Source organism: Bombina bombina, chromosome 2, assembly GCF_027579735.1.
Source record: "Bombina bombina isolate aBomBom1 chromosome 2, aBomBom1.pri, whole genome shotgun sequence".
In the NCBI taxonomy this organism is placed as follows: Eukaryota; Metazoa; Chordata; class Amphibia; order Anura; family Bombinatoridae; genus Bombina; species Bombina bombina.
This window is the reverse complement of record NC_069500.1, coordinates 85,838,222-85,856,446: the sequence shown is the minus strand read 5'-3', so window position 1 is coordinate 85,856,446 and position 18,225 is coordinate 85,838,222. Positions and strand designations below refer to the sequence as shown.

The window sequence follows — 18,225 nt, the reverse complement described above, 5'->3', positions numbered from 1 at the left end:
AAATTATTTACAAACAGCTTGTGCTATTATGGCACAAATTGTTGTAAAAGCTTCTTTGGGATCCCCTTTGTTCAGAAATAGCAGACTTATATGGCTTTGGCACTGATTTTTGGTAATTAGAAGGCCGCTAAATGCTGCTGCGCACCACACGTAAATTATGCCCAGCAGTGAAGGGGTTAATTAGGTAGGTTGTAGGGAGCTTGCAGGGTTAATTTTAGCTTTAGGGTAGAGATCAGCCTCCCACCTGACACATCCCACCCCCTGATCCCTCCCAAACAGCTCTCTTCCCTCCCCCACCCCACAAATGTCCCCGCCATCTTAAGTACTGGCAGAAAGTCTGCCAGTACTAAATAAAAGGAGTTTTTTTTTTTTTTATAAAAAAAATAAAATATTTTAGCTGTGATGGACTCCTGCCTTAGCCCCAACCTCCATGACCCCCCCCCCCCCAGCTCTCTAACCCTCTCCCCTATCTAATTGCAGCCATCTTGGGTACTGGCAGCTGTCTGCCAGTACCCAATTTGCCCCAAAAACAAAAGTGTTTTTTGTTCTTTTGCTTTTTTGTATGTTTTCTGTAGTGTAGCAGCCCCCCACAATACCCCTATCCCCCTCCCCCTCCCAGATCCTTTTATATTATCTTTAATATATCCCCCCTCTTCCCTCCTCATTGGTGTCAGTGTCAGTGCCAGCTAATGCGCGGTCGCGCACGCGCACACGCGCGCACATGCACGCGCACGCGCGCCCCCCGCACGCTCCCGGCACCCGGCGTGCACATTGCACTTCTAGGGACCGGATGCCGGGTAGCGATGGGCCGCCCACCCGCCTCCCTGTTACGCTCCCACCCACCAACGAACCGGCACCATCGCTACCGGTGCAGAGAGGGCCACAGAGTGGCTCTCTCTGCATCGGAGTCTTCTAAATGGTATTGCAGGATGCCTCCATATGGAGGCATCACTGCAATACCCTGAGAGCTGCTGGAAGCGATTGCGATCGCTTCCAGCACTCTCTTAGACAACTGACGTACCAGGTACGTCCATTGTCATTAACTGTTAGTTAATGCATGACGTACCTGGTACGTCAGTTGTCATTAAGGGGTTAAATGGCTTCCCAAAACATAGAAAAATGGCATAAATCCCTTTTAAACTACACACTGATATAAAATTAAATCACTACTGCAAAGCTAGACACTATACAACTTCTTCAGTACTCCCAGTTAAAGGGACACTGAACCCAAATTTTTTTCTTTTGTGATTCAGATAGAGCATGCAATTTTAGGTAACTTTCTAATTTACTCCTATTATCAAATTTTCTTCATTCTCTTGGTATCTTTATTTGAAAAGCAAGAATGTAAGTTTAGATGCCGGCCCATTTTTGGTGAACAGCCTGGGTTGTTCTTGGTGATTGGTGGATAAATTCACCCACCAATAAACAAGTGCTGTCCAGTGTCTGAACCAAAAATTGGCTGGTTCCTTAGCTTAGATGCCTTCTTTTTCAAATAAAAATAGCAAGAGAACGAAGAAAAATTGATAATAGGAGTAAATTAGAAAGTTGCTTAAAATTGCATGCTCTATCTGAATCACGAAAGAAAAAAATCATCTTATTTACTAATGGGATATTCACCTCCTGGTCAGCAGGAGGAGGCAAAGAGCACCACAGTAGAGCTGTTAAATAGCTCCTCCCTTCCCTCCCACTCCAGTCATTCTCTTTGCCTACATTAGTGATAGGAAGAGGTAAAGTGAGGTGTTAGATTAGATTCTTCAATCAAGAGTTTATTATTTTTAAAGTAGTGCCAGAGTGTGCTACTTTGCTCTAGGGTGTAGCCGTAGTCCATATCAGTCTCTACAGTAGAGCTATTGGTGGCTTTAGAGCAATGGGAACTTGTGGGACATAATTCTCCCTGTGCCTCCCATGTGTTTTGTTGCCCTATATGCCTTAGTCTGAGAAGGATTACTCAGCATGCCCTTTTTCCACAGGTCAATGGGAGGGAGAGGACCTCTTAAACCTGGAGGCTGCCTTGCTGCCAGGCAGTAGATAAGGTAAGTGCTAACTTTTTTCCTGGGGATAAAGAAAACTCAGAATAAGTTGGGGCATTTTATTTTCTATGTACAGACCTCATAGTTATAGGGGCTCCTTATAGGAGTTTCATGGACAAATTCTCCTAGCATTTTAGGAGTTACTGGGGCAGTATGGAAGCAGGCACTGGGGCTCATTGTGATCCTCCTCTCCCGGTGGTTCTCTCTATAGCCAACTGGGAGTTTTGTATATGAGCTGCGATGCAGAGTGCGAGCTCAGGATGAGGGGGATATCTATTTTTAACAGTTGATGTACTGTAATGTACAGAGGTGCTTCACTGTTAGTTTATTTAGTCGGGTATTCTCCCATAACAGTGGCTATCGGGAGAGGACTATCGATACGCCCTCGGGGGGGGGGGCAGAGCTTCTGTGTGTACTGTAACTCATGCAAGACTCAGTAATGCCGGGTGCAAGCTCAGGGTGATGGTGCTTCACTTTTTGGTTAATAATAAGAAAGCAACTGACTAAGAAAGAGCTGAGCTAGAGACTGCCTATTTATTATTTCTCCCGGTGGTTTATCTTATATAAATATTTTTAACGTCTGGGAGACAACTTTTGAAATGTCCATGAGGGGCGGGGCTTGTGGGGCACCAATTTTATGGCACATCCCTTTCCTAGGCTTCCGGTTTTCGGAAGGAACAGGATTTTTAAGATAAAGCTTAGTATGAGGGACCGTTCACTACTCCCAATGGCTTCAATTTAGCATAGCAGGCTGACTGGGAGATTGCGTTCAGCATGCCCACGATGGGCGGAGTTATGTTTAGCGCCATTTTGTGTGGCGCTACACGGTCCCAGCACTTAAATATGACCAGTATGACAGGCCTTTTTACTACTCCCGGTGGCTTCACTTTAGCATAGAAAGCCGACCGGTAGATTGCTTTCAAGACGCCCACGACAGGCAGAGTTATATGCAGCACTAATTTAAGGGGCGCTTTATGGTTTCAACACTTAGATTCAGTATGAGGTATTTTTTTTTCTCATACTCCCGGTGACTTCTCTTTGACATAAAGGAGGCCTGCCGAAAGATTACTTTTAAGCTACTAACAGTGGGCGGAATTAGGTGTGTGACGCAAATTGGGTTTGCGCTTTACTGTTTCAGCACTTCTGTTATAAGAGAGGGTTGTAATATAAGCCCCCAGAGTTTTAACATATGTGACTCTTTTGGAAGCAGTCCGTTAAATAACTTCTACTGCTGATTTCTGGTGTTAAGAGGGGCAGGTAGGCACCTCAGCAGCAAATTAAGCTGAGGTGTAGCTCTCCTATGTTAGTTGTGTAGCTATTTCACAATGTCTGCATATAAATATATAAACGGTTATGTTTCAAATTTAAAGAAATGGTAACGTTTTTATTTTATTTATTTATTTTTCTCTTTAAAAAAATAAAAAATAAAATTTAATTTAGAATTCTATTTGATTAGAACTTTTTTTTTTTTATGAACTCACTCTTCCTGAGGCTAATACTATTCAGAAGTCTATTGGCAATGTTCAATATAAGACGCAAAAGTCTTCTCAAGTGTCCCACAAAGAGTTTCTTTCATGTAATTAGCAAGAGTCCATGAGCTAGTGACGTATGGGATATACATTCCTACCAGGAGGGGCAAAGTTTCCCAAACCTCAAAATGCCTATAAATACACCCCTCACCACACCCACAATTCAGTTTTACAAACTTTGCCTCCAAGGGAGGTGGTGAAGTAAGTTTGTGCTAGATTCTACGTTGATATGCGCTCTGCAGCAAGTTGGAGCCCGGTTTTCCTCTCAGCGTGCAGTGAATGTCAGAGGGATGTGAGGAGAGTATTGCCTATTTGAATGCAGTGATCTCCTTCTACGGGGTCTATTTCATAGGTTCTCTGTTATCGGTCGTAGAGATTCATCTCTTACCTCCCTTTTCAGATCGACGATATACTCTTATTTATATACCATTACCTCTACTGATTCTCGTTTCAGTACTGGTTTGGCTTTCTACAAACATGTAGATGAGTGTCCTGGGGTAAGTAAATCTTATTTTCTGTGACACTCTAAGCTATGGTTGGGCACTTTGTTTATAAAGTTCTAAATATATGTATTCAAACATTTATTTGCCTTGACTCAGAATGTTCAACATTCCTTATTTTCAGACAGTCAGTTTCATATTTGGGATAATGCATTTGAATTAATCATTTTTTCTTACCTTCAAAAATTTGACTCTTTTTTTCCCTGTGGGCTGTTAGGCTCGCGGGGGCTGAAAATGCTTCATTTTATTGCGTCATTTTTGGAGCGGACTTTTTTGGCGCAAAAAATCTTTTCCGTTTCCGGCGTCATACGTGTCGCCGGAAGTTGCGTCATTTTTTGACGTTATTTTGCGCCAAAAATGTCGGCGTTCCGGAAGTGGCGTCATTTTTGGCGCCAAAAGCATTTAAGGCGCCAAATAATGTGGGCGTCTTATTTGGCGCTAAAAAAAAAAAAATATGGGCGTCGCTTTTGTCTCCACATTATTTAAGTCTCATTTTTCATTGCTTCTGGTTGCTAGAAGCTTGTTCTTTGGCATTTTTTCCCATTCCTGAAACTGTCATTTAAGGAATTTGATCAATTTTGCTTTATATGTTGTTTTTTCTCTTACATATTGCAAGATGTCTCACGTTGCATCTGAGTCAGAAGATACTTCAGGAAAATCGCTGTCTAGTGCTAGACCTACCAAAGCTAAGTGTATCTGCTGTAAACTTTTGGTAGCTATTCCTCCGGCTGTTGTTTGTATTAATTGTCATGACAAACTTGTTAATGCAGATAATATTTCCTTTAGTAAAGTACCATTGCCTGTTGCAGTTCCTTCAACATCTAAGGTGCAGAATGTTCCTGATAACATAAGAGATTTTGTTTCTGAATCCATCAAGAAGGCTATGTCTGTTATTTCTCCTTCTAGTAAACATAAAAAATCTTTTAAAACTTCTCTCCCTACAGATGAATTTTTAAATGAACATCATCATTCTGATTCTGATGATTCTTCTGGTTCAGAGGATTCTGTCTCAGAGATTGATGCTGATAAATCTTCATATTTATTTAAAATGGAATTTATTCGTTCTTTACTTAAAGAAGTACTAATTGCTTTAGAAATAGAGGATTCTGGTCCTCTTGATACTAATTCTAAACGTTTAGATAAGGTATTTAAATCTCCTGTGGTTATTCCAGAAGTTTTTCCTGTTCCTAATGCTATTTCTGAAGTAATTTCCAAAGAATGGGATAAATTGGGTAATTCATTTACTCCTTCTAAACGTTTTAAGCGATTATATCCTGTGCCGTCTGACAGATTAGAATTTTGGGACAAAATACCTAGAGTTGATGGGGCTATTTCTACCCTTGCTAAACGTACTACTATTCCTACGTCAGATGGTACTTCGTTTAAGGATCCTTTAGATAGGAAAATTGAATCCTTTCTAAGAAAAGCTTATCTGTGTTCCGGTAATCTTCTTAGACCTGCTATATCATTGGCTGATGTTGCTGCAGCTTCAACTTTTTGGTTGGAAACTTTAGTGCAACAAGTAACAGATCATGATTCTCATAATATTATTATTCTTCTTCAGCATGCTAATAATTTTATCTGTGATGCCATTTTTGATATTATTAGAGTTGATGTCAGGTTTATGTCTCTAGCTATTTTAGCTAGAAGAGCTTTATGGCTTAAGACTTGGAATGCTGATATGGCTTCTAAATCAACTCTACTTTCCATTTCTTTCCAGGGTAACAAATTATTTGGTTCTCAGTTGGATTCTATTATCTCAACTGTTACTGGTGGGAAAGGAACTTTTTTACCACAGGATAAAAAATCTAAGGGTAAAAACAGGGCTAATAATCGTTTTCGTTCCTTTCGTTTCAACAAAGAACAAAAGCCTGATCCTTCATCCTCAGGAGCAGTTTCAGTTTGGAAACCATCTCCAGTCTGGAATAAATCCAAGCCTGCAAGAAAGGCAAAGCCTGCTTCTAAGTCCACATGAAGGTGCGGCCCTCATTCCAGCTCAGCTGGTAGGGGGCAGGTTACGTTTTTTCAAAGAAATTTGGTTCAATTCTGTTCACAATCTTTGGATTCAGAATATTGTTTCAGAAGGGTACAGAATTGGTTTCAAGATGAGACCTCCTGCAAAGAGATTTTTTCTTTCCCGTGTCCCAGTAAATCCAGTGAAAGCTCAAGCATTTCTGAATTGTGTTTCAGATCTAGAGTTGGCTGGAGTAATTATGCCAGTTCCAGTTCCGGAACAGGGGATGGGGTTTTATTCAAATCTCTTCATTGTACCAAAGAAGGAGAATTCCTTCAGACCAGTTCTGGATCTAAAAATATTGAATCGTTATGTAAGGATACCTACGTTCAAAATGGTAACTGTAAGGACTATCTTGCCTTTTGTTCAGCAAGGGCATTATATGTCCACGATAGATTTACAGGATGCATATCTGCATATTCCGATTCATCCAGATCATTATCAGTTCCTGAGATTCTCTTTTCTGGACAAGCATTACCAGTTTGTGGCTCTGCCGTTTGGCCTAGCTACAGCTCCAAGAATTTTTACAAAGGTTCTCGGTGCCCTTCTGTCTGTAATCAGAGAACAGGGTATTGTGGTATTTCCTTATTTGGACGATATCTTGGTACTTGCTCAGTCTTTACATTTAGCAGAATCTCATACGAATCGACTTGTGTTGTTTCTTCAAGATCATGGTTGGAGGATCAATTTACCAAAAGGTTCATTGATTCCTCAGATAAGGGTGACCTTTCTGGGTTTCCAGATAGATTCAGTGTCCATGACTCTGTCTTTAACAGACAAGAGACGTCTAAAATTGATTTCAGCTTGTCGAAACCTTCAGTCACAATCATTCCCTTCGGTAGCCTTATGCATGGAAATTCTAGGTCTTATGACTGCTGCATCGGACGCGATCCCCTTTGCTCGTTTTCACATGCGACCTCTACAGCTCTGTATGCTGAATCAATGGTGCAAGGATTACACAAAGATATCTCAAATAATATCTTTAAAACCGATTGTACGACACTCTCTAACGTGGTGGACAGATCACCATCGTTTAATTCAGGGGGCTTCTTTTGTGCTTCCGACCTGGACTGTAATTTCAACAGATGCAAGTCTCACGGGTTGGGGAGCTGTGTGGGGATCTCTGACGGCACAAGGAGTTTGGGAATCTCAGGAGGTGAGATTACCGATCAATATTTTGGAACTCCGTGCAATTTTCAGAGCTCTTCAGTCTTGGCCTCTTCTGAAGAGAAAATCGTTCATTTGTTTTCAGACAGACAATGTCACAACTGTGGCATACATCAATCATCAAGGAGGGACTCACAGTCCTCTGGCTATGAAGGAAGTATCTCGAATTCTGGTTTGGGCGGAATCCAGCTCCTGTCTAATCTCTGCGGCTCATATCCCAGGTATAGACAATTGGGAAGCGGATTATCTCAGTCACCAAACGTTGCATCCGGGCGAATGGTCTCTTCACCCAGAGGTATTTCTTCAGATTGTTCAAATGTGGGAACTTCCAGAAATAGATCTGATGGCGTCTCATCTAAACAAGAAACTTCCCAGGTATCTGTCCAGATCCCGGGATCCTCAGGCGGAGGCAGTGGATGCATTATCACTTCCTTGGAAGTATCATCCTGCCTATATCTTTCCGCCTCTAGTTCTTCTTCCAAGAGTAATCTCCAAGATTCTGAAGGAATGCTCGTTTGTTCTGCTGGTAGCTCCGGCATGGCCTCACAGGTTTTGGTATGCGGATCTGGTCCGGATGGCCTCTTGCCAACCGTGGACTCTTCCGTTAAGACCAGACCTTCTGTCGCAAGGTCCTTTTTTCCATCAGGATCTGAAATCCTTAAATTTAAAGGTATGGAGATTGAACGCTTGATTCTTGGTCAAAGAGGTTTTTCTGACTCTGTGATTAATACTATATTACAGGCGCGTAAATCTGTATCTAGAGAGATATATTATAGAGTCTGGAAGACTTATATTTCTTGGTGTCTTTCTCATCATTTTTCTTGGCATTCTTTTAGAATACCGAGAATTTTACAGTTTCTTCAGGATGGTTTAGATAAGGGTTTGTCCGCAAGTTCCTTGAAAGGTCAAATCTCTGCTCTTTCTGTTCTTTTTCACAGAAAGATTGCTATTCTTCCTGATATTCATTGTTTTGTACAAGCTTTGGTTCGTATAAAACCTGTCATTAAGTCAATTTCTCCTCCTTGGAGTTTGAATTTGGTTCTGGGGGCTCTTCAAGCTCCTCCGTTTGAACCTATGCATTCATTGGACATTAAATTACTTTCTTGGAAAGTTTTGTTCCTTTTGGCAATCTCTTCTGCCAGAAGAGTTTCTGAATTATCTGCTCTTTCTTGTGAGTCTCCTTTTCTGATTTTTCATCAGGATAAGGCGGTGTTGCGAACTTCTTTTGATTTTTTACCTAAAGTTGTGAATTCCAACAACATTAGTAGAGAAATTGTGGTTCCTTCATTATGTCCTAATCCTAAGAATTCTAAGGAGAAATCGTTGCATTCTTTGGATGTTGTTAGAGCTTTGAAATATTATGTTGAAGCTACTAAGTCTTTCCGTAAGACTTCTAGTCTATTTGTTATCTTTTCCGGTTCTAGAAAAGGCCAGAAAGCTTCTGCCATTTCTTTGGCATCTTGGTTGAAATCTTTAATTCATCTTGCCTATGTTGAGTCGGGTAAAACTCCGCCTCAAAGGATTACAGCTCATTCTACTAGGTCAGTTTCTACTTCCTGGGCGTTTAGGAATGAAGCTTCGATTGATCAGATTTGCAAAGCAGCAACTTGGTCCTCTTTGCATACTTTTACTAAATTCTACCATTTTGATGTATTTTCTTCTTCTGAAGCAGTTTTTGGTAGAAAAGTACTTCAGGCAGCGGTTTCAGTTTGAATCTTCTGCTTATGTTTTTTATTAAACTTTATTTTGGGTGTGGATTATTTTCAGCAGGAATTGGCTGTCTTTATTTTATCCCTCCCTCTCTAGTGACTCTTGTGTGGAAAGATCCACATCTTGGGTAATCATTATCCCATACGTCACTAGCTCATGGACTCTTGCTAATTACATGAAAGAAAACATAATTTATGTAAGAACTTACCTGATAAATTCATTTCTTTCATATTAGCAAGAGTCCATGAGGCCCGCCCTTTTTTTGTGGTGGTTATGATTTTTGTATAAAGCACAATTATTCCAATTCCTTATTTTATATGCTTTTGCACTTTATCACCCCACTTCTTGGCTATTCGTTAAACTGAATTGTGGGTGTGGTGAGGGGTGTATTTATAGGCATTTTGAGGTTTGGGAAACTTTGCCCCTCCTGGTAGGAATGTATATCCCATACGTCACTAGCTCATGGACTCTTGCTAATATGAAAGAAATGAATTTATCAAGTAAGTTCTTACATAAATTATGTTTTTTCGCCCACAAATGCAGTGCCCTGCGCTTCCATTCAAACTCCACCTGGAGTTATCTTGCAAATGTCTTCTGGCATTATCTGATGCATTGTCTCCCATACTATAGGGAATACGCAAGAGGAAATGTCTTTAATCAGTGAGTAAGGTTGCTGATACGGTAGTAGTTATTCTGAACGTTTCTTCCCTGAAGCCTGAAGAGGAAGACACTTCGGTGGTATCAGTGTAATACCTTATCTGATACTAAAGCTTACACACCTACATTTGTTACGACTCCAGGCATAGTCAATTCTAAAAAGGTCCAGGAAAATATGCAAATATTTTTAACCTATTTACTATATCAGATAAGGTTACAGAGAGGTTTGCTAAAGGGGAGAAACCGGAATCCTCCTTTCTCCATCTCGTATTTTTAATAAAGTATTTTCCTGTAGCAGACTCTATCTAGGAGTCTTGAAAGAGTTAAAAGGTTTACAATACCTGTGGTTGAATTGTTACTGTCACCAGTGCAGTGGTGTTCTGGTTTGAATGCGCTGTCTGGTTCTGTTCGGACAGTCTCTGCTCTCGCAGAAATCCAGGTTAGGGTAAAGGATCTGCAGGTAGCCAACTCCTTTATTCGGATGCTTCCCTTAGGATTATTAAACTGGGAGCTAAGATTTTGGGTTTTGCCATATTGTCCGCAGAGAGTTATGATTATTATCTGTGTCTGCGGATGTCTGCTCTAAGTCTAGACTTTTGAGAACAAAAAACAGTCAGAGTAATTTCGTTCCTTTCAAACTTTAAAATAAATCTTTGCATTTCCTCTTACAGGCAGGAGTGGTCTAGGCCTTCTAGGAGACCCAATCAGTCTTGGAATAGGGGAAGCAATCTAAGAAGCCTGCTGTTAAATCGAAGACAGCATGAATTTCTCTGCAGATCAGTCAAAAGGAGAGGCGTTTTTACAGTGTCTACAGAGCCTCTCTGACCCGGGAGTGATAGTTCCTGGTCCAAGGCAGGAACGAGATCTGGGATCTAGTCCAATCTGTTCAGGGTTCCCAAGTAGGAGGGAACCTTCAGTAAAAATTAAATATCTAGAGTCTAAACAACTTCTTAGAGTGACGTCCTTTACGATGGAATCTACCATTCCACTTTTTTCCATCTACTTGGAATTTTCAAATTTCTAAAGTTTGCCTTTCTAGACAAACTCTTCTGTTTGTGACTCGTTCTTCAATCTTGCCTCGGCTCCCAGAATTTTATCAATGGTTCTGGGATTCCTGCGGGGTAGCCAAGGGGATACGTGGCTGAGTGGTTTGCTCCACTGCTCCTAAAGCAGAAAGTTGCGGGTTTGAACCCAGGCAAAGCTCCTGATATCTGGTGTCAGCTAGCCTTCTAAAGAGCAGATTTTTAGTACTCCAATTGTGGGGCATTGCTATGGCACCTTCTCTGGACAAAATTCTGTTTCAGGTGCCTTCTTTTCATCAAGCAATATCATGCAAGGAAATGTGTTTATTTTTCCTGCAGTCTCATGGATGGTAGGTGAATTTGGAAAATAGTTCCTTATTTCAAAATTTTAGTAATCTCCTCGTCTAAGTACGGACACAGGAGATCAAGGATTTTCGACTTTTGCCTAGCACTTCAGTCCTCTCCTTGGGCTCAGTGTATGGAGGTAATTGGGCAGATGGTAGCGGTAATGGTCATCATCCCATTCTCTCGCTTCCTCCCATCTGCGGCAGGTAGGCGAAAGGAGATTATGCAGGGCTGTCTCTGCGGTTTCTGGCGGAGCAGGAGACAAGGGATTGTCTACTTTGGCAACAGATGCCAGCCTTTGAGCTGGGGAGTAGTTTGAGGCTTTCTAAGAGCAGGGAACATGGACCCGGTCGGAGTCTGTTCTATACATAAGCTTTCTGGAATTGAGAGCTATTTTCTTCCTCTCCTTGCATGGCCTTAGTTAGCTTCGGCCTGAGTCATCAGGTTACAGTAGGGCAATATAACTTCAATGATTTTTATCATCCGTCGGGAACTCAGAAGTTTTCTTGGCCATGACAGAGATAGCCAAGTTCGTTGAGCGGGCGGAGTTCCACAATTGCTATCTGTCAGTATCCCACATTTCGGTGGTGGGTGTCAGTTGCAATTGGATCTCATGTTTTTTTTGACGGAATACCATGTTTCCGAGTTATGGGTTGAGGTCAAGGAATTTCTCGAGCTGTAGACGCTCTGGCGGTACATTGGAATTTCGGTATAGCTTACCTACTTTACCCGTTGGTATGCAGTCCTGGTGGGCATGTCCAATCTACCACTTCAGAGACTTCCGTTGGGGAAGGACCTTCTACTTCATGGTTCTCTTTTTTTCCTTTTTTCTGACTCGGTCATGGAGACCATGATTCAGGCTCGTAAGTCTGTTACTAGACGGATTTACCATAAAATTTGGCATAAATCTCTCTATTGGTGGGAATCCAGAGGCTACTCATGGAGTAGAGTTAGGATTCCTAAACTTTTGTCTCTTCTCCAAGAGGGTTTGGAGAAAGGTTTTTCGACAAGCTCCCTGAAGGCTCAAATCTCGGCCTTGTCTATTTTGTTACTCCTAACGTCTGGCGGATGTCCCAGATGTACAATCATTTTGTCAGGCCTTTATCAGGATCAGGCCTGTGTTCGAACCAGTTACTCCTCCATGGAGTCTTAATTTAGTTCTAGAAGTTCTTCAGGGGGTTCCGTTTGAGCCTATGTATTCCTTAGATATTAAGTTGTTATCTTAGGAAAGTTTTATTTTTTGTTGCTATTTCTTCTGCTAGGAGAGTGTCAGAACTCTCAGCATTACAGTATGTGTCTCCTTACCTTGTTTTTTCATTCAGATAAGGTAGTTTTATGTACTAAATTGGGAATTTTTCCTAAGGTTGTTTCTGATCGAAACATTAATCAGGAGATTGTTGTGCCTTCTTTGTGTCCTAATCCTTCTTTCCGAAAGATTGACTTCTGCACAATTTAGACATGGGATATGCTTTAAAGTTTTTCCTACATTAAGCTAATAGCTTAGTGGTTTAGCAATCAATTTAGTACCTAAAGGTTCATGGTTTGAATCCTTATACTTATAGAGAAAAATATTTAAAAATTAGGCGACTGAGGACTTTCGTCAGTCTTCTTCTTTGTTTGAGATTTATTCAAGAAAATGTAAGGGCCAGTAAGCTACGGCTACTTCTCTATCTTTTTGGCTGAAGAGCATCATACGTTTTGCATATGAGTCTGCTGGACAGCAGCTTCCCGAGAGGGTTTCGGCTCATTCCATGAGGGCTGTTGCTTCCTCATGGGTATTCAAAAATGAAGCTTCCGTGGAACAGATTTGCAAGGCTTTAACTTGGTCCTCTCTAAACTCTTTTTCAGGGGTTTCAATAATTTCTGCAAATTTTTAACACTTTTGCCTCGGCTGAGGCTGTTTTTTTGGGAGAAGGGTTCTTCAAGCAGTTATGCCTTCTGTTTAGGTTCCCTGTCTTGTCCCTCCCGTATCATCTGTGTACTCTAGCTTGGGTATTGGATCCCATTAGTAATTAAGATGATCCGTGGACTCATTGTGTCTTAAAAAAGAAAATTTATGCTTACCTGATAAATTTATTTATTTTTTGACACAATGAGTCCACGGCCCGTCCTGTGTTTTTTAGACAGGTTGTGGGGTTTTGTAAACTTCAGACACCTCTGCACCTTGGCTTTTCCTTTCTCTTCCTAACTTCGGTCGAATGACTGGAGTGGTAGGGAAGGGAGGAGCTATTTAACAGCTCTGCTGTGGTGCTCTTTGCCTCCTCCTGCTGACGAGGAGGTGAATATCCCATTAGTAATTAAGTTGATCCGTGGACTCATCGTGTCAAAAAAGAAATAAATTTATCAGGTAAGCATAAATTTTCTTTTTTATATATTGCTGCCACTTCACTAAAAAAACGTTCACTTGGTACACTTTACAGATAAGGGCTAAAAGTAAAGTAAAAAAAAATTATATACTGCCACTTGACAGAGAAAGAAATGACATGCTGGAATATCAGTGCTAGATTTATTTATTTTCTTTTTTTTAATATGCTCATATATTTACTGGATTGCAAATACCTTCCCTGGTACTGAGGAGTGGACTATAAGTTTCTTTATTATGTCACTTATGGGGGAGTTTTATACATGTGTAACAGTGCCACCTAATAGTCAGAGCATTGTTATCCACTGCTAGAGAATATTGATACTAGTCTCCTATACTGCATAGCTTTCTACTCAAGGTTTGTTGTTGTGGACATTTAATTCATGTGCCTGAACTATAATTTTTTTTTAACGTTTTTTTTTTCTATGCCCATGAAAGGGGAAAATTAAAATATTTAAAAAATCGTCAAATATAGCAGCTTTAGTGAAATGTTTTGCAAATGTGTGAAATTTATCAGAATGCAACAAATAATGTTCTATTTGTGACAGCAATTAGCAAGCAGTTTGATTTTATGTATTGCTGACCCCTATGAGCAAATAAAAAGTAATTTAGCTCTGTGTACTTCATGTAAACTATGTAGCTTTAAGTGCCACTTAAAGATCACCTTTTCCATTTCACAAATCATATATGTTTGTTTATGCAAGTCCATCTACAGGCCTGCCATTGGTGGTATGGTAGTTGGTAACTGAGCCCCCAGGAACACCTGAGCTTGAACTCTGTGCTATTTATTATTAGATGCTATGCTATGTCTAGCTTATATGTGCTATAGGTGATTTGTGTGATGATTTGTGTCACTTAAAACTACATAGTTTCCCTGAAGTACACAGAGCTACATTTCTTTTTATCAGTAATATTGGTAAGTTTCTGGCCGATACCGATATTTCAGAAATTCCAAATATCGGCCCTAATAATTGTCCGCTCCGATATATCGGTCTTTCCCTAGTTATATTTTTCCTCTCTACATGCCATAGTGTAGTTCAACAGGTTAGGATCCTGGAACGTGTGTAGCAGAGGATTTCTTAGAAAAGCTCATAATTTATTTTGTATTTGCAGGTAGACGTATTAATGCCCAATGTTGGTGAGATTGTTGGAGGCTCCATGCGTATCTGGGACAGCGAGGAGCTGTTAGAGGGTTACAAAAGAGAAGGAATTGATTCTACTCCTTATTACTGGTATACTGACCAGGTATGTCAGATAATCTGCTACTTTATGAGATGGGAGAGTCTTGTACTCATTACTGGTATACTGACCAGGTATGTCAGATAATCTGCTACTTTATGAGGTGGGAGAGTCTTCTACTCCTTATTACTGGTATACTGACTAGGTATGTCAGACAATTTACTACTTTATGGGCTAAGAGAGTCTTCTACTACTCATTACTGGTATACTGTCCAGGTATGTAAGATAATCAACTACTTTATGGGGTGGGAGAGTCTTATGGTTTACTCTTCAACATATTTTCCCCCTCCGTTTCATAAAGTTATGATTTACAGTTCAATGCAAGTTGTATGTTACGGATATAAACCATGGACTTTTTTCTTCTTCTTTTTCCTCCTAAACTTAAAGTGATGGTAAATCTTAGTGTTTTTTTGAACCGCTTGGATTTTACCAGTGCAACAAATAAAGGGGACTTTCAGGATAAAATACTTCATGCTGAAAGTTCCTTTATTAGTCTGCAGCGTATGCCGTGCTGAGATACTCAGATCGCCCATGGCAGAACGCTATTTTTCTGTGAGGTGATCTTAGCCAATAGTGTGCAAGCTATCCGGCATAATGCCAGCTGGGACGCGCGGCTATTGGCTAAGAGGTAGAAAGGTCACCTCATTGACCTTTATTTATTGCACTGGTAAATCCTAGCTTTTCACAAACACTAGGATTTACCATAACTTTAAAGTAGACTATTTTACAGTTTACTATTTTCCTTTAACAAAAATATCAAGTTTTGTGAAAGAGAGGATAACAAATAGATTTTTTTTTTAAAAATAAATACACAACGTATGTATATGTGTGCACTTCAGACTCAGAAAATAAGTTGTGTATTTAGAAAAGCCTTTCAGGATATTCTTAGCTACAAATTTTGCCTTTAAAGTGTAAAGAAATTGATTAGCTTTGCAAAAGGATTAGAGTTTACCCCCACATTCAAATTTGGAGATACAATAATTGAAGGGATATGAAAGTCAAATTTCAACTTTCATGATTCAGATAGAATATGCAATTTTAAGAGCATTTTTTGTTTTAAAGGGCCATAATACCCAAATGTTGAAACACTTGAAAGTGATGCAGTATAGCTGTAAAAAGCTGACTAGAAAATATCACCTGAACATCTCTATGTAAAAAAAGAAAGATATTTTACCTTAAAAGTTCCTCAGTAGCCACATCCCATTGTAAAATATTTCTAAGCAGCAAATCAGTATGTCTGTCCCGGGACAGCGGAAGGAGCGAGCTTACGTGCACTCTCATCTTATTTCCCTATTCAGTGTAAGGAAGTTTACAATGAAATCTAATAAAAGTTGTCAAATCTCATGAGATCACAGTAAAGTTAGTTCATGACCTCAGCACTGCTGGTGCTGATTGGCTGCTGTTCATTTCTTCATTATTTTTATTTTTTTACCTGCAGCTGAGCAGCATCTGAGTATAACTTTTTACACAGAACTTACTCTGCTGAGCTGAGGAAATTGTGAGGTAAAATATCTTCCTTTTTTACATAGAGATGCTCAGGTGATATTTTCCTGTCAGCTTTTTAGTTATACTGCATCAGTTTCAATTGATTTAGCATATGATTATTATGTCCCTTTAATTGTGTTTTATTAAATTTGTTTTGTTTTCTCTGTAGCATTTGTTGGAAAAAGCATATGTCGCTAGGCTCCGGAGTTGCAATGCATTACTGGAACCTAGTTAAGCCATTGACAAAAGGTATATGTGTATCCACCAATCGCCACCTTGCTCCCAGTAGTGCTTTGCTGCTCCTGAGCCTACATAGGTATACTTCCTATCAACGCATACTAAGAGAACGTATATTTGATAATCAAAGTAAATTGAGAAGCCCTTTATAGTTGCATGCACTATCTACATCATGACATTTTAATCTTGACTTTTTGTAACTGAGAATCTTACTTTCCCATTGTTACTGCTTTCCCTTTCAATATTTAACCTATTTGCTTTTTCTGTTGTACATTATTGCTTTTTTTCCTGTCGTAAAGGGGAAGAGTTTGTATTTGTTGTGCTTTTCCTTTTTTCTTAAACTAGTTATGAGGCTTCAGATAACTCAATTATTATTATTTTTTTTTTACAGAGAAAATATGGAACCTGTCCACACGGTGGCTATGGTTTAGGTTTGGAGCGATTTCTAACTTGGATCCTGAACAGGCATCACATCCGTGATGTATGTTTGTACCCACGATTTGTCCAGCGCTGCAAACCCTAAAACAAAATCCCACAGGCAATCTCATTCTCAATGAAGTAACTGCAAATGATTAAACATTGGTAGAGGTCAATGCTTGTGCTGTTCTCATGTTCTATAAAATATTCTGAGGAATAGTTATGGATCATGTAGCTAAAATAGCAGATCGTATCACATTATCATTTATAAAGTCACTGTCCTCATTGTACAAACAGCACAGTTATGTACAGTTTTGGTTTTCCATTTACAAATCCGTTTTTAAAACCTCCTACAGTTTTCATGTGTTTAGTTTTGTTTAATGGAATGTATTCCATGTTCTCAAGCTTGTGAACACACCTCTGAATGTTTAATACCATGTGCTAGATATAAAGTTTTCATGATCTGTCTGTATATTTATTGCATCAATGCTACCCCCATTCTGATTTCCATTTGCTTTAAAAAAAAACACAACTATGTCAATCAAAATGTATAAAATTGAAAACAAGAAAACTCATTGTAGGAGGAAACCAAACTAAAATTGGTGTTAGACATAATTTCCAAACTGACTTGCTACCAACACTTTGTTTAGTTTTTCACTACAAATGGTAAAAAAAAAATAGGTTAGATCGTATTCTGTTTGTAAACATAACCGGTAGTAAGAAGAAAAGTTAGTTACAGCCCATTACGCCTACAACTAGAATATGACCTAACTTGTTATTTTCCAAATTACAGTCTGTATTGTGAACGGAAGACACCAACAGCCAACCAAGTTTAGTTTTTCTTGCCAACATAGCGCTGTTTTTGAAGCTACATACTGTATGTTTGTTGCTATGACTTTGCCATTTAAGGCATCATGTACACCTGTCCTATCTGCCATACATCACAGTTGATATGTTTTAACATTTTTAAATCCTTAAAAGGGAACAGTAGTATTCTAGGGATTAATATAATCTTATTGGGACCTCAAACAACTGAAATTCATACAATTACATTTTGTATGAGCAATTTTTGCTCCAAAGCATTGCATGATACTGATACTGTAATGTCAAACCCCCAAATAAAGAATCGTAAAAGCTATTTTTTGTATGTGTGTATAACTTTTTCTTGCTTTACTTGTTGGGGAATAAAACAATTGTTTAAATTAGTGACTGTACCAGAATATCACATGATTTCAGTTCTAGCCAACAACTTGCATGTTTCGGATAGGGCATGTCATTTTAAACAACTTTCAAATGTACTTTTATCATCAATTTTTCTTTTTTCTTTTAGTATTCTTAGTTGAAAGCTAAACCTAGGTAGGCTCATATGCTAATTTCTAAGGCCTTGAAGGCCGCCTCTTATCTGAATGCATTTTTACAGTTTTTCACAACTAGAGGATGTTAGTTCAGGTGTGCCGTATAGATAACCTTTTTCTCACGCCCGTGAAGTAACCTAGGAGTCATCACTGATT

At 39.6% G+C, this 18,225-nt stretch overlaps 1 protein-coding gene across 1 annotated transcript in view; it reads left to right on the top strand.

Annotated features, from left to right (window-relative positions):
* NARS1 (asparaginyl-tRNA synthetase 1) overlaps window positions 1-17,852 on the top strand; it is a 79,408-nt gene extending 61,556 nt beyond the window's left edge. Inside the window, exons 14-15 of the mRNA XM_053701145.1 lie at window positions 14,450-14,581; window positions 16,689-17,852. Coding sequence (XP_053557120.1) covers window positions 14,450-14,581; window positions 16,689-16,820 — 264 coding nt within the window. The 3' untranslated portion in view covers window positions 16,821-17,852. The remainder of the gene's footprint in view (window positions 1-14,449; window positions 14,582-16,688) is intronic.
* Window positions 17,853-18,225: the final 373 nt, after the last annotated feature.